We start from the raw sequence: 27904 nt of genomic DNA on the forward strand, positions 1-27904 counted from the left end.
TTAAAATAATTACGCACGTCCCGATACATATACAATCGTGACCCCAGGCTTGAAGTTATTGATAAAGATGTAGATTTTTAATTAAAGCTATGCATGTATGAATTTAAGTATCTCTCGTTATGTTAATCACATAGTCTGAATATAATATTTATTATCATACTAATCTCCGAAGTCTGCCGGTTCGGACTATGTCTGAAGAATGTTGATCTGATCTCTTCTCACCTTGATCGACATGCTATTTATTTCACATTGCATACCCCAGTCACACCGCCACACCGATTCTATACCGACACCAAACCAATCAAATTTTGTTCATGGGTGGGTGTGGGGGGGGGGGGGGGGTGTAATAATTTAGTAATTTTAATTTATGTTCGGCGTGATAGCGGTCTGGTGTCGACTTCTGTTTGTGTGAGTCGGGTATAGTCACACCACCTAACTGACTCCACATCGACTCACTATTTGCCGCTCGGGGGTTATTCAATATTTTGTTCAGTTAGTAGTCGGTCTCGGGTCGGTCTCGTTGGTGTGAACGGGGTTTTGACAGGTACATGTTCACACTGATCTGGGTATCAATTTTATATATTTGTGTGAACTGATCCATGTCATTGTACCAATAAAGTCGTTCGGGTTCGCACAACAAATGTATACATACATGTAGTTTCGTACTTCTCTCTATATGTCACTGCCTTATAAAAACTCCTTTATAGCATTTACAAATTGTATCCATCTTTCCCCCACTACTCCTGTCTGTCCTTGTATTTCTTTGTCAATGTCTTTCTCCCTCTCTCAATTCCCTATAGCAATTTTGTCTTCTTCTCTTTAATCTCTCTCTCTCTCTCTCTCTCTCTCTCTCTCTCTCTCTCAATCACTCCCTACCAATGTTAGGTTCTCCATTTCGTCTGTCAAAAGACAGACCTCAATTACCATTGGTGGGTCTGAAAATTGTAAATGATAAAAATGTTGCACAATTAGAACAGAACACCGTTTCACAAATCTTGTCATCGCTATCAGGTTCTAAGCATGATAAAAAGCTCATGAAAAAGCCTGAAATTTGATTGGCTAAGAGCAAGTATGTCGTAGATCTGGAGCAGTTGTTATTAATGGCACAAGTTTTATGAAACAGGGTCCCGGTATAGTGTGTTTATAAATACATGTAATAAACAACCATGAAAATGTCTTCTGCAACGAATTTGCTTGTGTTGGTTGATGTATTGCAGAGTGATGTGAGTTTGTCAAATTGTAGATATCACCTCATATTTTTTACACTCGGTGTTAGCTATTATTTATTCAAACCAATCGACCAGTTTACTAATGTTATCTGATTAAATGCATAATTCTTCAACAAAAAGCGCCTTCGAATACCGAGAAAGTCGCACGAGGATTTTCCAGCACATCGTTGGCTAAATTCAAAAGTTTGAGGTTTTACCATGTGGGTGGGACCGTCGGGTTTGAAAGTGCACAGAAATAAAGTGTGAGAGAGTGGTATTATTTCGGTTTCGTCCTATGGAGGACTACCTATATGGATAGAGGTACAACAATTAAAGAGAGGCATTCTTGCGAGAGAGGAGTTCTGAAGAGGACTGGTGAACAAGGCTATGAAAGGGAAGAGAGATCGAGGCTCGACGTTCCGACCTCAAGAGTGATGTATATTTCATGGAATTTGCGATAGAAATTTGTTCAAACATTAAAGTAAATTTAAAAGTTCATCATCAGAACTATGGGAAGGAAGAATCGGATGACTATTATCCATATTTTGATTGTATTACATTAGTAAACTGGTCTATTGTTTTAGGATAACAAACTAATTACTGTAACGTTTGTGGTGTGGTTTATACGTAACAGTACCTGGCATGGAATTTCGGTGTTTGAAGTAGCCTAAACTTTTACCATCACGTTTGTCATTAATGTGTTCACAATATACTCACATTCAAAATCCACACTTTATTCATGTATACGACTGCCAGTGAGACTACACTTTAGAGTTTTCAAGAAAAATGTGTGTATTGTTGTTATGCATGTTGTATTATACCATGTGATTTTTTCACTCGTGTAAATTATGTATAAAACGTTGCACATTATACAAAAGGAGTCGGCTTTCTTTCATATATCATATTGTACATAATATACAGATAGATTGAACGATGGTTCCGATTATGTACAATTTACCAAATGTTTATCTACTCTTATGTAGAGCACTATACTATTTTATATATACATGTACATGTACATTGTGGAAAGAGGTATGGTATACAGTGATGTACCCGATTTTATGATTGTAAAATAATTGCCAGTGGATATGAGTTTCTTTACAATAAATAACATTTAAACGTATATGAGCGCCTTATGTGTTCACATATTATCTATATAATATATGGGTTCGGTTGTGACATACATGTAAATGTAGAATATCAAACAAACAATGATTTTCTGGACGTATTTTAGAAAAAAAAAGTGAATATCTTGTGTTGGCTAATAAGAATATAATATTTCCTCGCCTTTAAGGGACCCCAATACCCCATATTATCAGGTCAAACAAATTTTTACTTTTGAAAGAATACTGTTGCTATAACATGTCAAAATCTTTGCTTTTGGAAAAAAAACAAATTTTCTGCAAAAAAAATTGTTTGCAGAAAAAGGTTTGGAATTGACTAAAGTTGAGAATACAATGCAAAAAGTAAAAACATAATTTGGTCAACGCATGTCTCTCTATACCCTTGATTCTACCATTCTTCATGCATTTCTTTCTTTCTCTTTCTGTCTCCGTCTCTCTATTTCTCTTTCCCTCTCTCTCTCCAAAGATGAAGTGAAGTATAAATTACGTTTTGTTTGTCTTTCCTATAGGAGAAGTTTGTCTCTGTGACAAACCTTCAATACCATTGGAAAGGTTTGTGAACTAAAATCCCAGAATTCCTATTCTTCCATCCTCACAAGTCACAAGATGGCAACATAATAAATGGAAGTAACGCTAGGTATGCGAGTAATAACGTTATCTGAAATTCAGTGAGGACTGGGAGTTGGAATTACTTCAAAAGTTATCCTTGTTTATTAATCATTGGTCGGGATATGGGAGCTATATCAACACTAAAACTATGTATAGTCTCAGCTTTACATGTATTAGTTAAGTCGGTTTGACTAATATCCTTTAGAGTGTACACTGCAATGCCAGGTATTTGACATTTCGTTAGCCAAATTAGTTTGATTATGCTGGCAAAACTATTATGTTCTGAGTCTCAAGGCCTGAGCTTTGTTGTGTCAAAAAATGGCTGAACTTATATAAAAATCTATTATAAAGTTGTATCACTGCTAGAGGAGTATTAAAAAAACTAGTGAGCATGTTTTCATATTTGTCAAAGAGAAAAAAAAGCACATAGGATTGTGTGTAATGTGCACACTTTTTTAATTTGTCTTTTAATTTGTTATAGAATGAAGGCAATAAAAAATGAATTATTATACAAAGAAGTGTGGTATGTTTCAATTGTCATTATTTTCTGTATATCAAATTGGCTTAATACAACAACTACCCCCTACTCCCTAACATATATTACACCTTCTCCCCATGGCAATGATCCCCTAGTCATCTACACCCGATCTCGAAGTTTTTCATCCAAGATAGATATCTGAGGGTTAACGTCTTTAAGGGGGTTGTTTTCAGGAGTGATTGTCCACGGGTAAATTGTCTTTATTTTAAACTATACACTAACATTTCATTCAGAGTTTTCACTCGAACTGTATTTGTTTATCTTTCATCCTACAATGACAAAAATACAAAATCCAGTTTTTTTGAAAGAAGTATAAAAAAAAAGTATAGCACATTCCAGATCTAAATGTTGACTATGTGGGTCTGTTTGTCCGCTGATGTAAGGATTGCCAAGTGTAACCTCTTCCTCCTGTTCAAAGAATGAAGAGATTGCTATCACCTATTTTGAAGGGGTGACATATGGCACTGCATATATCAGGGGTCTAAAGTGTGCTAGCTTTGAAAGACCCTATCCGATGAAAATACAACTTTATATCAATGGAAGACTGAATGAACGTACAATACAAATAAAATATAAGAAAAACGAATTACTTATTTCCTTTTAGTATTGCACAAAAGCAAAATAAAACCTAATTTTCCGCACACCTCTGAATTACGAGTCAACAGGGGTTCGTACATGTAGTTACGGTGACGACATTGCAGTTTAATTGCAATTACTGCAGTCATTCTCAAAACCCCACATAAGATAAAGTCATCAGTTGTAAGCTAGTTTTTAGGTTGACAACTATAGATTTTCAAAGGTCTAGACTTTGAGTTTTCAGAGAGCTGTTACTCCTCTGACAGACACTAAACTAGCATATAATTGATTGTATTGCAATCTATGACTTATATAAGCTTTCCTTTGAATGTAATTCATCTATTTCATTTCCACTGCCTACATGGTCTTAAATCACTCTGCTGAACTGAAAAATAAAACCAGTTTGTAGAATATAATTTTTCATTCATAACAATATCATTTTTGGTAGGATTTTAAGTAAAATCTTCACTTCAAAGATTTTGAAACCATTTCTTCATTCACACACACATGATTTGCCAGCCAATAATTCACAGTAAACATTAAACAACTTTCAATGTAAATACAATTGTTTCATTGCATAGTTTTTAATTCCCATTTAAACTCACAAATACATCAAATAATTACAATTTGAATATCATTCTTAGATGTCATGGAATTTTTGTTTAATGTGTTGAACGGTAATCAATGTACCAGACCAGTACAATACAAATTTCCAAGTAATTAATTTCAAAGTATGGTACAAGCCTTAATTGCCCATTTCAATGTCTGTTTAACAGACAGGGCAGTTAGCAAACGAGCAAGCAATCAAATAATTCATATATTTACAATCAGGCGCGTACGCAGGATTTTTTCAAGGGGGGGTTTTAACATTTATAAATCGGGCCGAAAATTTCGCAACGACTCAGCCAGCCGCTGAATAAGCGGGGGGGGGGGGGGGGGGGGGGGGGGGTAAGAGGACACATTTTTTTTTTGGGGGGGGGTCTTGAAGTTTGAAAATTTGACATTTTGCTCCGTTGGGGGGGGGGTAAGGTCAGCTTTTTTAGGTCAACCATGGGACTTTTTGTTTTTGTTTTTGTTTTTGTTTTTGTTTTAATAAAAAAAAAAAAAAAAAAAAAAAAAAAAAAAAAGATCCAAAAGGGGGGGGGGGGGGGGGGTTTTAGAGAAATTTAGGGGGGGTTTACACACAAAAAATTACCAAAGGGGTGGGGGGTTTAACCCCCCAAACACCCCCCCTGTGTACGCGCCTGTTTACAATATATCATAATTCACACACGCATACCCTGAGTTTATTGCAATATTTATTATTTACATGATATGCCCTCATTAAAGTGGATTGTTTCCTTTGGTCATTTCATTTCATAATCTAATTAACACTGTGCAATTATAATGCAAATATAATTAAATATGAATGTTTTATTCATCTTGCCAGCACCTTTTTGCACATGGCAAGTACACATGATTATTTAGTATGCACTGCTAATCTTGTAATGATTCATAAAATGTCATGCAATAAACTACAATGCATTTACTGAATTGGACCCAAATATGATGATGCATATTAACATAATACAGTCTTTAAATCAAGGTTCAAATTATAATTTAAGTAGAATTTTCAAAGTAAAGTGGTCCAAGGAAACTGACCGCCTGACACCCACGTCAATTAAAAGCCATTATACTTGTATGTCCCGCCACCTCAAAAGTAAAAACTATCAACAATATCTCAGAATCAAGTTTAAAATCTTGATTCCATAGACAAATAACTTGAATAGGTTGCACTGTTTATTTAAAATATTTGTACTTTTTCTGAAACGGAAATCACTATTATTTGTTTATTTTACATGTGACTTGACAAGAGCCCACTAACACATGTTAAGCATATCAATTTTCAAATATGAACTTTCATGAGACAAATTGAACCAGCTTTAACTTGGTCCATTTTTATTAATATGAGACAAAAGATTATAAATTTATAGAGTTATATCAAGTGTTTTGTCATTCCACCTTGAAATTAGAATGTACATGACAGCAACAGTTGCTATTTCACCAAGGCCACTTACCGTAAGTCAATTGTACATGCAAAGTCAATTGCATGAGATATCGCCATTTTCAACATGAAAAATAAAGCATAAGTACAGACAAAAATGATTTTAAAAAATGATTAAAAAGAAATTGTTTCGGTCATGAGGAAAATGACCCATGACTATTATTCAATGCTGTAAAATGTTGAATAATTTTTTTTTTAAACTTCATTTTCTGGTGTCCTCTCATTGGTTCTGAAACCATATGGTCTGTACTCCATTTGAATAAGAATTTAAGTTCCAATACTGAGGCTCCATCTACAGATGATTTGAATGAAAGATGCTAGACCGAGGTGTAAATTTCCCTTTGTAGAACAGGACTTAGCCGTTGCATCAGGTTTAAAGATAAAGTTGAGTTCTGGTCATGCGATTGCATTGCGAAAGAAACGGTGTGGGGTCGATCAGAAAATCTAGCATATGAGTATTGGTGTGTACTGCAAGGTTCTGGAATCATCAAAATGATAAGAAATTTGGCCCAGTCTTGGTAAAGTTACAAACACTGTACACAGAAAGATGTATATGGGACTGCACGAACATGTGGCATAAAAATATGTCCCATTTTTATACTGTTAAATGCCATATTTAGAATATGAAAGCATTTGAAGAGCCATGCTTTTCAAGGAACATGTTTTATCTGATGCTCTTCCAGACTAGCATAATAACAATGATAACGCTCACAAATTATTTTTCACCTCTTCCAAGAACTCAACCTTCTCTTTAAAGGTATTACAAAGTTTTGGGAAATATTGAAAAATGGATGGATAGTGATTCTTTACAATTTTGATATAAATGGATGCCCCTGTGGATGTATTAAAAGCACTAGATAATTTATCCCCTAAAACACTTCTGCTTTCGAGAACAATTGAATATAAAGATTCACTGGTGCTCCCCAGGTAAATTTTGATGAATTTCAAAATAGCGCCTGCGGCCGTTCAATGGTAGCTGCGACCATGAAAATCTCAGAATATGTAGTTGTGATATATAATTTCCGAACGGGAATTGCTAATCGGTCGATTATTGTCAAGAAACAATGTTTTATAGCTTAATTAATATCTCGACCTTGAGAGGGAGCTATACAACATAAAGTGTTTATTATTTACAATTTCATAACTTTAGACTCGATGTCGACCACGACGACGATCACTGAATATTGTAGGATCGCATATGCTTCCAATATGTTCATTTGAACCAAATTCATCACCATTACCAAAACTTTGTATTACCTTTAAGTAAATTACTGAATAAGTTAATACTGTCTTGGTAATAAAATGGCAGTAATACAATTTTAGCTCCATCAATTATTCCTTTTCAACTAAAATAACCCACAATTTCTAAAGTGCACACCATGTCTATTATATGTTGTTTGGAGATAGAGAGGCCCAAGGGTCGAGTGGTTTTGTCCTCTGAGTGGAACTGCCGATGTGTTGGAATCAAGCCCCTGCACAGCACTTTAACTTCATTGCTCCTCTCTACCAATGTCTTTATTGATAGGGTGCAAACACATTGTGATTGGATTAGCATACTATAAACACTTGCTGCATTCGATCATATAAGATACATAGGTTTTTTTTGTGGAAGCACACACACTTTGCCTTTTTCATTTTTGTAAATCTGAAAAGGTATACACAGAAAGGCATAATTTCAAGAGATTAAGTAATTGCATATATAGAGTACCAAAGTGTGACTTCATACTGGCCAAGTGGTCAAGGTTGCTGGTTCTCAACATCTCGGTGCTAAACAATGGTTTGGTGATCACACCAGCGCCAAACACTGAATTTGCCCTGCTCCAGCCAGTTGCTTGAATGATTTCGCAATGGACCTCTTGCGCAGGCACTGTTGTTAAGAACCAGTAAATGAAGGCGAGTGAATATGATGTACCGGTAAGCACTTTGGAACTCTATATGAATAGGAAAACAGTAATTTTGAAACATTCCAAGCATATCAACGTAGCACTTGATTAGCACTTGGGTAAAGTTACAGAGCATTTCTTACATGTAAAACCACAATGCATTCTAGCAGGGTTTTGGAATGCATTACATGAATACACACCAGCATGAGGGTCCTATGACTGCACCTTGAGGGATCACATTCGAAGCACAGCTCTGTTCTGATAGGCAAATGGCTGATTGCAAGCTTGTTGGGAAACGATGCTCAGGCATTGGCTCAAAACCTGGTGTTACAAAAAATGTTATTAATTTGGTCAATCTGCAATAAAAAGCACTTCCAGATAATAATTGATGCACTGATTTAGTTGGAATTTAGAGCTACCATAAAAACTAGGAAAAAATGTGTTATAACGAGACAAATTAAGAGTCGAATATAATTCATGTTATGGAGTAAATGCTCTCTAAACTAATACACATTTCTTTTTTACGTACTTCATGATCATCCTTGTTTTAATTTTTGTGAAAGTTCAGGTTTCATTGTTACCAGAACTTCAGATCACATTTACAGAAAGAATGTACAGAATATGTCTCAAAGAATCAAACTCCAAACTTAAGACTTCTTCCAATTTTGTATCCAGTATTTCCCCATCGCCATCACCTCCATCCACCCCCCCCCCCCCCCTCTCTCTCTCTGTATCTCAGTGTACATAACTGTGTAATTTAAAAGCAAGCATACTTGGGGAGATATCGATGGTACTCTCAACATGCTATTTCAATGCACTTACATTTCTGGTATCTTCTGGTGCAATGACCCCATCGTTCCACATTCTGCTTGAGGCAAAGACGGCAGTAGACTGTTTCTGGAATTTTTCTCTTAGTTTTTCTTCATCTTCAGGCTTCCCAGACTCCTACAAATTATACAAACAAAAGAAAATATATTATTTAAAGGGCATCATCGATAACCATAATAGGTGTCAAATAGGGTAATAAATTCTAATGACACAAGCGGTATAAAGAAGGTCATTACCATTCTTATTGCAATAAACATGAAAGTGTTATTCTTCTGAAACTTCTGGTGATCCAATCTGGTGATCCAATTTGCTCTTGCGATAATTGCTACAGGCTTTATTTCATCACCGGTATAGGGTTACGATTAGGATTAGGTATAGTGTTAGTTCCGGGGTTGAAGTGAAGAATTGATTAGTATGGAAAATTGACATGGAGTCATTGCCTGGGGAGCAAATGTGAGACAACTGAAAATTTGGCATTTTCAAGTTTCTAGGGTTTTTATCATCACTCCTCTGACAATATTCTCATCATAGAATCTGTTTATCCCGGTGAAAGTTGAAGCCACATACCTGAGCAGCAAGTGTTGCCATCTCTTCTGGATGCTGGAGTCCTACTCTCGCATTCGGCCACATGAATACAAAGCGAGGGTCAAAGGAGCTACTGCACTGTACATACACAAAAACAAAAAGGGAGGGAAAAGAATGCATGATTAGAAATGAGATTAATGCAACTGCATCTCAATTCTGCAGCCATCTTACTCCAATAAGCCATTTTCGTAATAAAACCAAGTTTTCATGAAGTGCTTCAATGTCAATTATTTCATAAAACTGTTACAATGCAAATTGCAAACATAATCATGTTGCCTGCAATGCAACTGTTCAAATACATTTATTTATACCAGGTAAATGAAATCATTCGTATCCAGGCACTTCAAACTCTCACCAGCCTACTTCTGTGAATTTTCTGCTCTGCTTACTTTAAAAATTGGTTGCTCTTAAAGGCATCGTTTAACAATGCTAAATCTGAGATGCATGGCCCTACGTGTTATCAGTTTCTTTGATATGATGTAATATTGAAGCCCTAAAAAAAAATTGCGCTTCAAAATGATCATAAAGTGCCTCAAAAAATTAAAAAATCTTTGAATGACGGGTTTTACCATACTAATTTCCCCCAAAAGACTGTAGTGTTATGAAAACCGTTAGGAAAACAAATTCTGAAATTTCTAATTCCAATCATAGGTATCTTGATAATCAGACAGGGGATCCGCTTGTAAATGTCATGAGTTTCCTGACTGACCTAAAGGTTTATAATTATCATGGCAGCATGAGCTAAATCCAGGATTTTGTTTTAGAATCTGAGGCAATGTTACTGAGTCACTTTATGGTTGGATTTTCCTTTAAGTCATTATTGCCAAATAATGCATACCATAGCGAAGCTACTTGAGCCATAGCTGCTTCCCACCATGACCGTGATCTTGGGCACCGTCATGCAGGCCACCACAGCAGCCATTTTGGCCCTTGCCTTGATGGTCTCGCCCATCAGCTCGTGGTCACCCTTGGCCCAGCTCTCGTCCTCGGACACCGACTGCAGGAAGATGAGGGGGATGTTACGATGCTGGCAAAGCTCTGCGAAGTGCGCCCCCTTGGTGGCGGCATCGTGGGACAGCTCACCGTCGTTTGCTGTGATTCCCACAAGGTGTCTAGCGGAGAGACAAGACAGACACTTTGTAATTTAGCGGATGTATGAAAAAGACTTCATAGTTCATCATTAGAATTTGTTGAATTACATATAGTTCTTCTAGAGAGAGAAAACGGATTATTGTACCCCTCAGAAACCATGCATGCTTCAAACATAGACATAGTGTGGAAAAAAAGTGTGTTGAATCGTTGGCAAAAAGTTGCAACCGCATCTCCTTTTTCAAATCCTCTTAATTCTTCTTCATGATGTGGAGATCAGGGTCCCGTCTTCCAAAGAGTTGCGATTGATCCAAATCAATCGCAAGTCCTCTAATCAATCGCAAGTTTGCAGTCTCCTGTCTCTTATGTACCTAGTTGCGATTGATATCAACTCTTTGTAATTAAGATGGGGGCCCTGCAGAGAAGTACTGCATAGACATATTACAGGTTTATAGATACAAAACCTTATTGGATATGTAGAGTAGAAGACTTACCCCCTCACAAAGGCAAATCCGGTAATGAGAGTAGGTCCATAAAGTTTTTTGAACTCGTGGAATCTGCTCCCATCCACTAATCTCGCTAAGATCTGAAATAGATAAAAGAAAAAAAATCTATAAAGAACAATTTATAGAGGCAAGAAAGCAGTCATCATAGACAGGTGGACCTTTAAACATAATTTAACATCAGAACTGGTTTTCAAGGACATGTACATAGTACTCTCTAGGGTAAATTTGAAAATATGTTTTTTAATTTTTTAATTAACATTCTACAAGATTAATTACCTACCAAGTGCACCTCTTTTAATGCTTTATCTACAGAATTTAAATTTTCCCAATTTTTTACTATCGGTATGAAAAATTGTTACATTTTTCAAATTTCCAAACCTTTTTGATATTAGAAAACATACCAGTAAATTGAATAATAATTTTGTTTTCTTTCAAGTTAATTCTTGGTAATAATCCTTTCAACAACCTTTTCAAGATCTCCATATGCAACACAATCTACATGAGTTTCAAAGCTAAACTCAAAGTCAAGGGTTTTCTTCAAGCTTGTACAAACAATCTGAGCTAACAAGCATGCCTATAGATAACTCACTAACTTTATGATTCAAGTGGTTTGATAATGAGGTCAAAGTCTACTTTGATGTTTGTTTTAAACATTACTGTTAGCTCACTTCTCATTCATAGAAGGCCATGCATAGAGCAGAAAAACTTGTCAATAAAATAACCCTTTTCAGTCAGACTGGGCATAAAGGCTCATTCACATAGTTCATAGTTCACGCAGTACACTGCGGCGGTGTATCTTTTAACAGATTAGTGAGCGTGTGTAGGACCTTTGTTGCAGGCAGCTTCTTGTTTCAACTTTTAAACACCATTTGAAATTCATTTAGTAGAACGGCTCGGTGTAAAAATGTCAGAGGAAAAAATGTCAGAGGTAAAAATGTCAGAGGTAAAAATGTCAGAGGTAAAAATGTCAGAGGAAAAAATGTCAGAGGTAAAAATGTCAGAGGAAAAAATGTCAGAGGTAAAAATGTCAGAGGAAAAAATGTCAGAGGTAAAAATGTCAGAGGTAAAAATGTCAGAGGTATAAATGTTAGAGGTATACAATAAAAACAAAAGCATGTGACAAGCTTGTTATAATTACACCCGGGTTATATATTTAATTAGGCTTATCGAAAAAGAACAGCGAGGGATATTCTGCAGTCGTTATTTCACTGCTGCTTTATTTTCCACTTTCCCAGTTTAAATTTATTTACCTTTCGGCCCAAAATTGTGACTTTTTGCCCGATTATTGCCGAAGGAAGACGGGGGGGGGAGGGTATTCTTCTTCTGGGGCACGGTGACCCGGCTGCTCTCCCCGTCCTCTTATATATATGCTTTGCTTTATATATCCTTCCGAACAGTGGTCAATGCCTAGGCAGAGCAGGCAGACTAATGGGACATGGTTTCTACTCCGAGTTTCGTGCCTTGCAAGCAGTCATCAGGCAACTGATAGCATTCTTAAAAGTACATGATTATCCTACAACCTTGGTACAAATACCTCTAAAAGACTAAAGACTTAACTAATAAAAATACAATTGGAATTACTCATGAGTATTCTTATTGCATTGTATTCAGGTATTGTAGTCTTATTTTTCATTTCATTTCATTTATTTTCATATTTCTCATAAACATACATTTATTTCAAATGAAGTACAAAATTGTTTTTATTTTAATAACAAATAATAATAACAAAGATAAGTGGTCAATATGAATTTGTGATTTAACTAAGAGAAATATGATGGGACCTACATGAAAGCAAGCTTGTAAGGCTGTAGGCCCCAGTAAAGTAATTGTGGTAATAAATGGAGGACGGATATGCATGTATTGTATAGCTCTTATTTTGAGCGTATTTGTACCAAGGTTGTAGAGGAATCATGTACTTTGATGAATGCTATCAGTAATTTGTCTGATGATCGCTTGCAAGGCATGAAACTCGGAGTAGCAACCATGCATGTCCCATTATTCTGCCTAGTTCAATATTTATTTACCGGTATATTATGCTTTTGTATAAGCAAATGGTACTGGTACACTGAGCAAACTTCCGGGGGGAAAGATTTCTAAAATCGAGAAGTTTGGCCATGTTTTATAGGCTGAGTTGTCGCTCCATGGTGTAATCATTAAATAAAAAGAAAAGTCAGTACAGCCCACAAAATAGGATCAGATATCTATGAACCTTCCCCCCCCCCCACTTCTCCTTCACTTTTGAAGATTGTTGGACATTTCAACTGCGTGGCAATGACTACTATTATATGTAATTTCCAATAAATGCATATTTCCGACAATTCCACTTTCTTGTGGGCTTGGTATTTTGATACTCTGAAAGTAGGGTCCATGCTGAAACAAAGCAGAAAGCCATGTTATCAGTGCTAACCGCACCATCACATTCCCGAAGTGCGCACGTTGCAATAAAATATTGTCGATTACTATTGCGGTATAAAATAGTCTGGGAAAAATCAATAAGCAGCTTTGTTACTCCGATACAAAGCAGAAAGCCGCCCACGTTACATCAATTAAAGAGAAGGTTGAGTTCTGGGGAAAAGTGAACAATAATGTGAGCGTTTGTTATCATTCTTATTATGCAAGTGTGGAAGAACATCAAAGAAAAAAGTTATTCCTTGAAAATCTATTTCAAATGACTTCATATCCCAGATATGACAAGTAACAGCTTTAAAATGAGGCCCGATTTGTATGCCATAATATGTTTGTGTAGTCCCATATCAATATCTTTCTGTGTACAGTGCTTGTTACTTTACCAAGACTGAGCCAAAGATTTTATCATTTTGATGACTCCAAAACCTTGCACTACACACCAATACTTACATGTTTATGCTAGATGATCAACCTTTTCTGATTGCTTCCACACCGTTTCTTTCACAATGCAACTTCGCAAGGCCAGAACTCAACTTTATCTTTAAATGCCAACCGCACCATCACATTTTAGAGAAGTGCGCGCTTTGCAGAGGTTCGGTTTAAATGACATCGTTATTTATAATTGTCGGAGAGTTTAAAATGGGGATGAGCTTCTAAATCGAGACAGTCTTTTACTTTTTGGAGCGGGTTTTTAGTTTTCGGAGCGACTTTTTACTTTTCGGAGCGACTTCTTGATTTTCTTATTCTTACTCCACTTCCTTTGCCGCCATTAGGTGCTAAAGCTTTAGCAGAGTTCGGGGCGCCCAGCCCTTATATGTAACTTTTCGTGATTCCTCGGGATTATGTAACTATTTTGTACTAAATGCACTACTCACTTTAACACTTGACTTTTGTCGAGAATTTTCATTTCTTCGTTTGGACTTTGTTCGTCTCTGGAACGTTACACGGGCTATGTTGCAGGCTGCCACCGGCCAAACCGGTCCGTTTCACAAACATTAACACATCAACCAAATCAAAATATCAAAAAATGTTAGACATTCATTATATGCAAGCCTGATCACAACAAAATAAATTTCAAAATCTATTTTCCACATTGTATTATCCTCAGGACATGTACGAAACACTTTGCTAATTTTTTTGCTTGTACCTCTGACATTTTTCCGACTGACATTTTTTCCTCTGACATTTTTACGACTGACATTTTTACCTCTGACATTTTTACCTCTGACATTTTTACCTCTGACATTTTTACCTCTGACATTTTTTTCCTCTGACAATTTTACCTCTGACATTTTTACCTCTGACATTTCTACCTCTGACATTTTTTCCTCTGACATTTTTTCCTCTGACATTTTTACCTCTGACATTTTTACCTGGCACCAGTAAAACATGTCGCAGTTAGGTTTATTTGTGATCTGGCCTTAATTCAGAGCTCCATGCTAACTTCGTTTAGGGAGTCCAGATTGACATTTTTATAGTCTGTATGCATGAACCCTATGTAAAAATTCAAAATTATGGGGGTCAGGATTTTAGGCACCTACATGTGTCCCAGGCTCCTCTTAGTGTCGAGCTATGCTTCATTGGATAGAAACACACATTTATCACCACCTTTCCTTGCAGATATGGCCTAAAGTCAGTTTATTCCTTTAAAATCCCTTAAATACCAAAGATCACAAAAGTTTTAGAGATTCAAGAGAAATTTGATCTGGTTCTCTGGTTCTGGTTCTGGATTTTACTCCGACAAAGCGGGATCCCGCATCACGTCAGAGGACTGACCTGGGGGTTGACCTGGTGGAGTTATTTCCGATTGGTGTTTGTGAAAAAACTGGAATATTTCATTCAATCTCATTCAATCACTTCTGCACTATTGTGATAAGCTTAAAAAATTAATGTCTCAAAGCAATTTCTATTCTTTCAAGTTTAATGATTCAGTATTTAAACTCCTGAATTTCACCCAGCATTCTAGGAGTTATCAGGTAAAAAGTAAGAATAAGAACAACGAACAAAATAAAACATGACGTACTGAACACAAGTCTGACTTGGGTTTTGTGTGCCACATTCTACTTCGAGCAATTACAGAAGTGGGGACTAGTCTATTCACAAATCCCTTTTCTTTGTCACTAGTTTGAGTGTATCTCAACTGCCAATATCTCTTTTGATACTATTTGAAGCTCAAATTTGTAACCCCAAACCAGAAAATCAACAAAAAGTTGCATGGTGTCAACAATGGTGTATTTGGTCAGGTTGATCAAATTTATTTGTTAGCATTTCCTGAAATCTACTTTCTTCCAGCTATCTATCTTTCAACATTTTGAATCACCAAACAATCAAGAAAGAGGAATTTTTGTAAAAGTGTTGTGTAGGCCTATGTTTGTCTGATTTTGAGTTTTTTTATACAGGATATGGCACTGGTTTTTTTAACTATGACCAAATACCTAAATGGCCCTTTGAGAGCCTGAAACTTTCCAAAGATAAAGAATTAGAAATCAGTAACAACTTTTTCTTGTAGCATGGACCTAGGTTAACCTCCCATAGCTTAACGAAAAATTTTCATCGTTGCTTTATGCTCATGAGGTATCCCTGAACAGCAAATTGTTTACGGAATTTTGTAACAAAATTGACATGCCATTTTTGTCGGAGCTGTAAAAAATATATAGCCACAAACAATATTTTTTTTTTCTATTGATGATTAATGAGCATGAGTGGATCTTAAAGAAACTTAACAGTAATCTGAATCAACTCCCCTATTTCAATGGAAAAGTACAATTGAAAATGGCGTTTCGGACGTTACATTGTCCGTAAACAATGTAGACCCTCATTTAACCCACTAGAACAACAAATTAATGAGATTGTATATGGTTTGAGTGAGTTTATTAGTTGCCCCAAGTGATTATATTAAAAGAAAATATAATTTAACTATAGTAGCGCTTATATTAGAAATATGCTCAAAATTTGAAAAAGTCGTCTCATTTTCCGTAAACAGTTTTGTAACGTCCGAAACAATTTTCAATTTGAAGTAGCAGAAAATATATGAACAGCAGGATATATCTATCATAACATTTTGTTAACATCTCATGGCAGCTACCCACCAAAACTAAACTTGCAATACATTACTACAATACTATTTTATAGTTAAAACCAATTTCCGTTAACAGTTGTAACGTCCGAAACAAATGTAACGTCCGAAACAAAAAATACCAATAAAATGATAGTAATCCATAGAGTGAATAAATCATAATGAAATAAGTTATTATAAGTCCTAACACAAGTCAAAACACAAATCAGTTCTTTCAAATCCATTAATTTTTTTTAATCACAAGAATGGTGTTTCGGATGTTACACAATTTTATTGTTAACACAAAGTCGACAAATTTCACCTAATTTTCGATCATATCTGCAAATTACCATTTCACAATGGACACTCCTGTTAAAAACACTATTTTGATGATTTTATTCAGATTTAAATATAAAAATGTGTAGAAATATGATGCCAAAAATCAAATAATCCGTAAAATATCTAAATTTTCTGCAAAATTGACTTATAAAACATAAAATATTGAAGCCACACTTTGTGATGCAAGGCATAGCTGGTTGCTTCAGTATATCCTTAATTGTAATTTATCAGAAAAAATCTCAACAAAAGTGACTCATGACAAATATTCAGCCACTTTAACAGCACTTTCTGGTATGCTGTTAGCACGTTTCGGACGTTACATTAAACTGTTAACAGACATTTTCATACTTTAACTAGTTCAAATGAGGGGCAATGATAGATGTGAGAATAGCAAATTTCATTTGTTCAACCTCTCCTTTTGCTATTTACATTAGTGTGTGTTTGCAAATCATGAGGTTTTCATTTTTATAGAGGTTGTTCCAAATGATGTCATATAACCAAAGATTGTATGGTCAATTTACACTATCTGGTAGGTTACAAAAATCAAAATCACCCACTTAAGCAATACCCAGTGTGCATGGTCATGACATGGATATGATACAGGTATATGAAGTTGATAAAATCAAGCAAATTAAAATGTATTTCTAAAAATTTATGAGAAATATGTATTTTCAGCTGAAAATACATTTTAAAAAGGGCACTCAGTACATGTAACTAATCTATGTAGAAAGGATTTCTACTGCCATTATCCAAAACTGGAATTGGCATTTACGCTTAATAATGATAACAATTTATCAAGCAATTTTATGAAATTGGCTTGCACACTACATGACACACTCATCGGTTGCATACATGTATATGTACAATTGATGAGCACAAAGGCTTCCATTATAAAACAATAATCAGTAATCAGTATCTGATACCTATTATAGAAACTTGTACAACATAATGTTGACATAGCTGTATATCTGCCAAATTTCCAAATGACAAGAAAATGCCAATTTGTGGGGGTAATTTAAGCATGAACATGAAAATAAGGTGTAGCCTCTTCAAAATTAATTAATTCATAATTTTTTCCTTTCATTGGATGAATTACCCTCAAATGTACTAGCCTTATTGTACAAATAATTTTCAAATGCTTGACCCTCATAACAAAATGTACATGTTAATGATCATTTCATGATCCTAAAGATACAGTAACTTCCTCAAATTTATGCAAAAATATCGGGATGTACAATGAATTAGGATTCCCATATTTCTTATTACTTAAATGGCTGGGGTTACTTTTGTATACTTTTATTTGTTAAAAGTATTTTTGTAATGTTTTGCTTACACTGTACACACTGTACATGTATGTGATAATGATATTATTGAATGACACACTACATGAATCTAGTTTAAGGCAAAGTACAAAGCAAGCCGATTAAACATCTATGTTGTAAAGTTTGAAGAAATTGATGATCTGATTGAAATGTTCACATCTTGTAACATCCGAAACAAACTATAGCATATATTGTACACTGTTGTTCATAACCTGCAAAAGAGAGTATGTTTGTAAGTGAATTTTCTAGGAGTTGTGATGACTACTATTGCTATTAGCTCCATATTTCACTTTGTTAGATCACATAAGCATTTTTAACTACACGTTCCTGAAATGAACAGTATACCTTACATAAATTGAGTATTCGATGAAGACAAACTAGGTATATGTGAAAAACTAATTAAAACTGCACAAGTTTTTCAATAAATGTTAAAGAAATATTTTTCTGCAAACAATTAATGTAACTTACATGTAGGTCAATAATACCTAAAGAAAAGCAATTAACTTGAATAAAGTTATGATGTTAACAGTGTGTAACGTCCGAAACACCAGTGGTGTGACATATGGAAATTATTAGGCAATGCACTGGTTCCCCAATTTTTTTGGCTGTATTTAACTTGTATCATCAGTTGTTATAATAAAATAAGTTTGACCTAAGAAAAAAGCATTTTACCTATTGAAATAAAAACATTTTATTGTCAAAACCCTAATTTGGAGCTATTTTTTACTTTCAAGGGACACAAAATCTGTATTTTTTAAGATAGAAACTCAAAAATTTGCATAAATAATCTCTGAATCATATTCTTAAAGACCAACATATTTGTTGGTGAAGTTAATAGCAAATGAGTTTTATATCACAGTTATTAGATATGCTATAGTTCACAATAAAATTGTAAAAACTCAAAGTATTCATATCTAGTGAATAAATAAGGAGATAGATTAAGGTCCAAAATTCGCATTTCTCAAAAATATGAATAGTCCTGATCCTAAAAATACATGTTTGAAGTGAGTAAACATGATTTCATTTCAGACCCTATTGTGGACACATTTGGTATATGTTAAAAAAACCAGTGCCATATGCATAATTGGTGAGCCAACTTTCAGGACAATCAGATAATCCCTTTATATGAATTTCTATAGAGGTCTAATCTCCCCTTTGTCACCTTGCACAATACTTGAGGAGTTAGATTGCTTTGAAACTCCTTTTTTCTAAAGTAATATTCTCTGTAACAGGGCATTCTCCTCCCTTTTGTGCTATACCGTTACATCATTTTAAAGCTGAGGGTTTACTCTTTCAGAATAAGACCTGAACTTTCAAGCCATTTCTGGCGACCTTACAGTATGTTGCTTTTGTGGTGCAGGGTCACATTTTGACTAATGTTGAACCCCTAATACATACAGAATAAAATATTTCTTGGCAATTGGTACACTTTAAAATCACAGCAAGGTGAAATCTATTCTCTTTACAATGACAGCTCGATGGCATAAGAAGGTGACACTTGAGATTCCTCTGGCTCTGTTTAGTGATATGAGGGTTAAAAAGTCACCCTTTCAGTACCACCAAGATCATGGACTATCATAATGATAGCAAGGTCTATTATAATGTTTGCTTAAAACACGACTCTTTTGGTCATTTCTCAACTTCTCATTACAACTCCAAAACAAAGTCTCATAGTAATAGAAATATTATATGGAAACAGTATGATAGTAGAATGAAATTGATAGGTAACGCAATAGTTTGACTCCTTTAAATCTCTTCAGACATTAGATGGCAACTCCTCTAATGTTGCAGCGAAATGTCAGCTATATTCAGTTAACATGGATAGCATGTAAGATTTTTTTTTTAAATAAAAAACTATAAAAGGCTTCACACTCATAATGTTCTGAAGACACGTGACCTTCTGAAATGTACATTGACCTTGAAATTGTAGTAATTACTTTAATCATTGAAGCACAATATTAAAGGCTCCTTTTCTATTACCGTTTTTATTCCCATTATCATTGACCTCCTAGTGCGACACACTTTTTAGAAAAGGTGATCTAGTATATGAGAATATGTTCTTGATATGATCCATTGATAGAGGTGTTATCAGTAGCAAACAATGAGATCAAAGGTGTGGAGATGCTATGATAGTAGATGAAAATTAATCTAAAAAAGATGTCACCAAGAACTCACATTATCACATAAGATCTAAACCTTTCATATTAGACCTACGGTACCAGTAAATCAATAAGGCCTGTTTTGAAAGCCCCTTTTTGGTAGTCGTCTACACAGTGATTTTTGGGGACGATTAATCGACTAGTCAGTAATACAGGTGCAGCGTTATAGCTACGGTGGGCGGCGCTGGGCACAGGGGATTTCCGTCCACCATTCTGATGGAAAACACTGCTTTGGCCCAGCACTAATTTCGCATAAAACCTGCTAAACATAACTATTTGTGAAGAAAAGAAGTACTTACATTCATATTTCCGTCTTTAACTTGTTTTATTTGCAATTGTAAAAGATTCCTGTTTTCGATTTGACAATAAATGATTATTTTTACCGATTTGCCGTGTGTTGTTCGTCTAAATATGTTACGATTCACGAAAACTTCCACAATGAATTTACTGTACGTACCGATGTATACCGGTACGTATTATACGTATACATGGGTAAATTCAATATGTGACCCGGCACCACAAAACCACCAAAAAGTCGCAAAAAATTATTTTCCTGATTTCATCTGATTATGAAAGAAGAAGTTCTCCTCATTAAAATGGTATATTACTTGTCCAAATTGAAGCTTTCTAACCCTTTCAATTTAGTGCGTGAAAAGAGCTGGTGAGGGAGGTTACTGGTATTAAATTGTGAGAAAGAGAGCTTTAAAGTTTGGGGCTATTCAAGCATGCGGAGCAAGCAAACCACAGGGAAATCAATAGAAGGGTGAATCAAAAGGCCATAGCAACCACTATGAAGAGATTTTCAGATTAGGCTGAAATTTGGCCTGATGGTCAAACATAGTCTGTTCATTATGTTTCTGAGGTTTCAATGTGTGGACTTAAGTCTTTCAAAAGTTATTATGTTGTAAATGTATAGAGTTGTAATTGGACAGATTAAGTGAACTGCAACATAGTGCCGAGACACCTGCACTAGACAATGCCTATTCATGGTGGACCCGGAGTCTTTTTGTTCCCCCTTACATAACACTGCTTGTCACCTATCTCGTTTTGTATACATCTGGGCAATTATTTGTAACCACATTATGAACTTGCTTTATACTTAATTCCCATACTGTTTTCTTTCTCACAGGAGGTTCAAAGTATTTTTACTATGACTTGCTCTTTCATTTCCAGTAGCCATCCTGATGATAATTAATGGAAGCTCGTTGACCGCCCGAGCTACCCGGGCATCTGCGTTGGTGCACCCCGGTACCATCCCACGGCTCTGCTGACGTACAAAACCTGGCATTGTAACGACGTTGTAGACTTTTTCGCAACTTGTCACTCTCAAATGTATAAAATATAATAATGTTCTTACTCTTGATCAACAAATTATGGATATGTGATGTACAATCAAGCTACTCGAAGTCGTTAACGGAGAATATAAGACAAACGCAAATCTGGAACTCGGATGTGAAAGCGGATACAAACAAAATGGCGCGCCGCACTGATTGCTATAACGGACCAATCACAGCCCGCGTAGCACGACCCGTTAGCAACGACCGACCATTTCCGGACTACAATAATTTCGCTCGGGAAAAGTGATCAAATTTTGGAAGAGACCGAAGGCTGTGCGAAAAAAACTGGTCTAGAAAAACCGTTTAAAACACATCTTCTACTATGTTTTAGACTTCCAAATTTTGATACTAGGTACAGAAAAGACCACTCTTTCAGAAAATGCAAAAAAACAAAAATCTATTTTTTTCACCTAAATTGACATTTTAGCTGATTACGGAGAATCGCTGGTTGCGACTTTTTGTTGGTTTTGTGGTGCCGGGTCACATATGGCCGCCCAGGCTCGTTCGATTACTGTTGCTATACATGTTTAGATCGTAATTTTCCAGAAGAAATGAATTAAAATACTATAATATATATTTATTTCATTATTTATATTGGAAAATTTGTCCAATATTATCACAATTACAGTGTTCATTTTTTGATTCATTGGGTTTGAGCCAAACTTGTTTTGATCAGCGCCTAGTACGCACATGTATTTATGTGTATAGCTCGTGATCGCGATGTTGCAGAGGTCAGAATTTGGGATTTAAAGATTGAGGGCATGTGTATCATCAAGCGCAGGCTCGGTACTCATGAAACTCATCAGCCAGCTAGATGTTTGCTTCTAAGTTAAGGTAAGGTGGGAATTTGATTTATTTAAACTTCCTTGACAATGTCTTAGAAAGTAGAATTATTGTGACCGAATTCTATTTCAAATCTATTTATGGTAGATTCTTTTTAGGCGATGTTCTCAGGTTCCCAATGAGTCATGGAGTATTTGGTTATCAAGTTCATTATTTGACTACTGGCTTTACCGGGCAGGTAGTTGATTAAACATTTAGTACTCGAAACGGGCCTAAAATCAATATGCTGGAAAAAAAATTGATTTACCTTTCTCATTTGACCTTTGACCTCTCCTGTCTTGCTGACCAGCCCAAGCAGCTCATCTTGGCTGTAGAGAGGTTCATTCCACTGGGTGGGGTCCGAGGGCGGGGTGACGTTGAGGGTAGAGATGGAGTCCCTTCCCATGGTGAACCCCTCCTCCTCGGTGGATGCAAAGTGATCCGTGCATCCGCTTACTCTGATCAATTACAACCATGATATTCAGGGTGGAAAAAGAAAGAAATACAATAATTTCTGCCGACAGCTTAATGGGGTTTAGGGTTTAAACTTAAAGTTTATGTCTAGTTATGGTAGCAAGTCAATTGGATCACCCCAATTTTGAGAAATCTACATTGGTTACCAGTACGCCAGAGAATAACATTCAAAATCTTGCTGATTGTATATAAAGCACTTCTTGGTCAAGCTCCCACCTATATCAAAGAACTGTTGAATTTCAAACCTAATCAACACAATCGCAACTTGCGCAGTTCCCGAGATACTTTGTTGCTACAGATCCCATCTATCAAAACAAAAATAACGCTAGGTGATCGAGCATTTGCTTGTGCAGCCCCAAAACTCTGGAATAACTTGCCATTTGAAGTCAGGAAATCACCATCTGTAAACGTCTTTAAGTCAAAACTGAAAACACTTCTTTTTAATTAACTGTACCGTAAATCTAAGCATATCAGGAGCTCTTGTAGCGCAGTAGAATATATACCTAATGTTGGATAGTTTCTGCGCTTTATAAATGTACTATTATTATTATTATTATTATTATTAAGTGGATTAAAAAAATTATGTCCTGGTATTTCTCCACTTTTATTACAAGATACATGTGCCAGATAGGTTGAAATTCCATCCATGCTTTCAGGGAGTGTTTCACAAAGACTAAGATCGACTTACGTTTGACTTGAACTATGCCAGGCCATTCATGCCACTGCTTGCTTTCACCATTTGTTGGCATTGGTCAAGAGACGTATATATCTACATAATTTACATTTTTTTATAATTCATTAATGAAGGAAAAAAATGTAAATTCTGTAGAGTTGTGACGAGCATTGAGAGACCAATTGTGAGAGCAACTACTGGCATGAATGGTCTGCCATAGTTCAAGTCCAACTTTGGTCGATCATGGTCTTTGTGAAACATCTCCTGGTAAATTTTGGGAATGAATCTGACAGGAATGTCTTTTTGAGGCCATCTGCTTGTTAGTGACCCGTGCAACAATATCATAGAGATTGATTTGTTGAACCTGAGCTACCCTTTCGTTTTATACATGGCAATCGTAAGAGGGGATTTATGTGCCTAGGCCAGCGACATAAGCTATTTTACCTCTCTTATTTCTTTGATATTCCACATGGGGACAAAAATTACACTGCAACATAAAATTGTCATTTTATCTACTAAATTCACAGAAATCTGGCTAAAGGTTTGAGGGCCTTAGCAAAACTATACATACTGTAGGTTTGTCCTCATTGGTCCATATTCTAATAATTCGGTTAAACCTGACTCTAGGTCTAAAATCATGGTTATACAAAAGGGAAACTTAGACCTCAGGCTATCATCACTTGTTAAACCTGATTTTGGACAAATGCCATAACCTAGCACTAGGTTTGACTTCTAGTACAATACGGGCCTTGTAATTTTACACAGAGTTCACAACTTTCTGGCTCTCTCTAAAAAAATTGTGAGTCATATCATACTAATTACCTGCAGTGTAACGTTGCTCCACCGAGATCCTCGGCCGACACCCTCTCACCCGTTGCTGCATGGACCAATGGTGGTCCAGCCAGGAAGATGGTACCGATCTTGTGCATGATGATGGCCTCATCTGCCATGGTGGGTACATATGCACCACCAGCGGTGCAGGAACCACACACTATTGCAATCTGGAAAGGGAAAAGGAAAGTTACGGCATTACAGCTAGAGTATAGTGTGTCCCTGGTTGGGTTCATAACCAGGAAGATGGTACCGATCTTGTGCATGATGATGGCCTCATCTGCCATGGTCGGTACATATATGCACCACCAGCGGTGCAAGAACCACACACTATTGCAATCTGGAAAGGGAAACAGAAAGTAATGGCATTATAGCTAGATTATAGTGTGTCTTTAGTGGGGTTCATAACCAGGAAGATGGTACCGATCTTGTGCATAATGATGGCCTCATCTGCCATGGTGGGTACATATGCTCCACCAGCGGTGCAAGAACCACACACTATTGCAATCTGGAAAGGGAAACGGAAACAGAAAGTTACGGCATTATAGCTAGAGTATGGTGTGTCTCTCTATATTATCATAACAAATAAATGCATCTGGGCTCTGTCTTGAGTTGCAATTGATTATAATCAATCGCAAGTCCTCCATTCAGTCACAAGTTTGCAGTCTCTTATCTCTCATGTATATGATATATCACTATCACTGTCTATTAGACAGGGTCCAGTTCAATCAATAATCACCATTTTTCTTCTCGGGACCTAGATATCTGGGGCTGTCATGCAGCATTGTCTAAATTACTACATGTAGTAGTGCATGCCTGATCCAAATAATTCAACTCCTGGTAGGGAAAATACAAATATAGATCGGTCAAACGCATCTTTTTGTTTAAAAAACCAACTGAAATGTGCGACGCATATACATGTTCGCTCCAATGTCAGAAACTTAGAAGTAGTGTTAGCATAAATATTGGAACATGTACATGTACACATGACAGAAGATCTACAGTACTTGTATTCTAAGATTTAGCACAGAAAGTATGAGGAGATCCTCAATAATCAAGCATTTTCACATCATCATGAAATGTATCTGTGTGCCTTAAAGTTCTTACCTATCGATAATAAAAGATAATACTGTAACTGATATTTCTAATGAAACTGAAAGTAGCTGATTTATGCATTTTCATATTATTATATACGGTAATTCTAAATGTAAAACAGAAGTTCAGGCTCTGTCGTTCCTTGTTTTTTTTAAGTCTGTTTGAGTAAATGCACAGAAATGTCAGAGAATTACTGAACAGTACAATGTCTTTCCACTTAACTTTCTTTCATTGGACTGCCCCCAGCCCCTAAAAAAGAGTATGTTTGGGTTAATACACAAAAATGTCAGAGAATACAATGTCTTTCTTTCATTGGATTGCCCCCCCCCCAAAAAAAAAAAAAAAAAAAAAAAAAAAAAAAATTATACGGTATAAAAAATATTAAAAAAATAAATAAATAAATACCGGTAAATAAATACATGTACTTATAAAATACATACCAGTAAATAAATAACATACAAATAATGTAATTAATACAAAATAGAACAAATTTAAGTATCTTGTTTGATGAGAACATACCTGGGATATTCCTTGAGCTGAGAGGATTGCTTCATTGTAGAAGACCCTGCCACCGTGATTCTTATCTGGAAAAATTTCAGACTGGAAGGAAGGATAAAGCAAAGAGACATCCAAACAATCTATTCAGGAATTCAAAAGTAGTGTTAGCTGATTTATCAAAAGAGCAAGTTATTTAGGAAAGGGATTTTCACATTGGCAAACTGTATTTTAATAATTTTTATTGGACACTTTCTAAAACAAAAATGTATAGAATCTGAATATGAAATACATGTCAAATTTAGGAAACGGACAAAGACGTAAATAGTAAAGGAGTGGTTTTCCAATGTTATCATCTGTTGCTAATTTACACATATTAAAAATTCATGGTGTTCAATAAAGAGTGGACAAAAATGTTACAAATTATTTGCTCTTTTTGATCGGCACAAGTCACCTGCAACGGTAAAAATGCTCCGCCACTGTCGATGATGTAGATCGCAGGAAGGGAATTCTGCTGACAAATCTCCTGCATTCTGAGCTGCTTCTTGACCGTGATAGGATAGCTTGTTCCTCCCTTGATGGTGGCATCTGATGCAGACACCGAACACCATGTACCCCTCACTTTCCCAATACCTGCAAATTTTGATAAAGTCGTACAAATAATGTAGATCTACAAATATTCAAGATAAACATAATGTTAGTCATTTCTCAATTGTTCTCCATCCTCTTATCAAGTCAAATATTAAAAAAATTAAAACCCCCAAATTGAAATACAACTGCAATTTAATAGGCTGCAAATCTAGATCTATAACTCCTAGTTTCATTTTCCATTCATACACCTGTATGAACAGGTTGGGGTCGTATATGAAAACAATTTATCTTAAATGCTAGGGAAACAATGTTAACTGTCATAACAAAAGTCAACTTGCGCAGAACTAAAACTTACTATTGGTGCTTGCGCAGATATCTCTAGATTCTAGAGGTCTATGCGAGCGCAGCTAGCTTTGCAGTCATTAACCTACGACTTGTCCCAAGTTCGATTTTCTCTATGCCATTTAATATTCATGGCAATTAATATCCTTTATCTAACATAAAAAATAAAATTGTTTTTAATAAAAACAGACCGCCATTGGCATACTATTGTATTGTCATATCTTATGCTTGTCAAGTGTTGAGTGTTCAGTGCAAGAAGAAGAGCATTTTAATGTCTCGACTAGATCTATACTTAACAGATATCTCAAAAAAAACTTAAAGTGCAAGCTTAAAAAGGGTTAAATCAGTGAGTGAGTGACAATAAACAGTAGAGATATTACCACAAACGTTGCTTGCAGCTGGAATTCTCCCGTACTCCATATCCCACCCAGCTAAAGAAGAGAGTTCAAGGAATTCATTATCGTAGTCATCCAAAAGAAGTCTTAATCTGTCTCTCACAAATATTTTCTTGTTCAACTCTGTGTGTTTTTTCATAGATTTTTCTCCACCTCCAGCATGCACAATGCCTAGAATTTCCTGAAGTTGTTCATTTAACTGATAATTGTGTACAAAATTAGTCTGGAAATCCACATGTCCTGTATCAACATCTCCTTCCAAGGGAACGAATGGTGTTTCTGAAGATTTTGATGCCGCACTGGAGCAAGTGCGGAACCGTGTACATTGCCATGGCGCGGTTGGTGTTTTCTGGAACTTCGAGGACGAGCAAGGACGGAAGACGTTTAGTCTTGGAGATCGAATCTTGCACAGCATTTGCATGAAAGTAGTCATGATGAATACGCTATTTTAAAGCAAAGCATTGGTTATATATCCCGATCACAATATTAAAAGATCAATAATTATGCAAACCGTCTTCTTCTCTGTTTTGACTTTGAGTGATCCTCCTCCCTCTTTTTCAGTCAAATGGTAGAATTAA

The 27904-nt window shown here is 35.9% G+C and overlaps 1 protein-coding gene across 1 annotated transcript; it reads right to left on the reverse strand.

Moving 5' to 3' along the window:
• Positions 1-8216: 8216 nt before the first annotated feature.
• Positions 8217-27886, reverse strand: LOC100889966 (methylcrotonoyl-CoA carboxylase beta chain, mitochondrial). Its single transcript, XM_030995784.1, has 10 exons — positions 27312-27886; positions 26453-26631; positions 26023-26103; positions 24400-24578; positions 22699-22888; positions 10979-11070; positions 10234-10507; positions 9378-9473; positions 8805-8927; positions 8217-8303 (listed from the first exon to the last, which is right to left on the reverse strand). The coding sequence occupies exons 1-10, from the start codon at positions 27757-27759 to the stop codon at positions 8217-8219; spliced, it is 1749 nt and encodes a 582-aa protein (XP_030851644.1). The 5' UTR covers positions 27760-27886.
• Between the last annotated feature and the right edge of the window lie 18 nt (positions 27887-27904).

Source organism: Strongylocentrotus purpuratus, unplaced genomic scaffold (genome assembly GCF_000002235.5).
Source record: "Strongylocentrotus purpuratus isolate Spur 01 unplaced genomic scaffold, Spur_5.0 spur5_scaffold_3, whole genome shotgun sequence".
NCBI classification, from domain to species: Eukaryota; Metazoa; Echinodermata; class Echinoidea; order Camarodonta; family Strongylocentrotidae; genus Strongylocentrotus; species Strongylocentrotus purpuratus.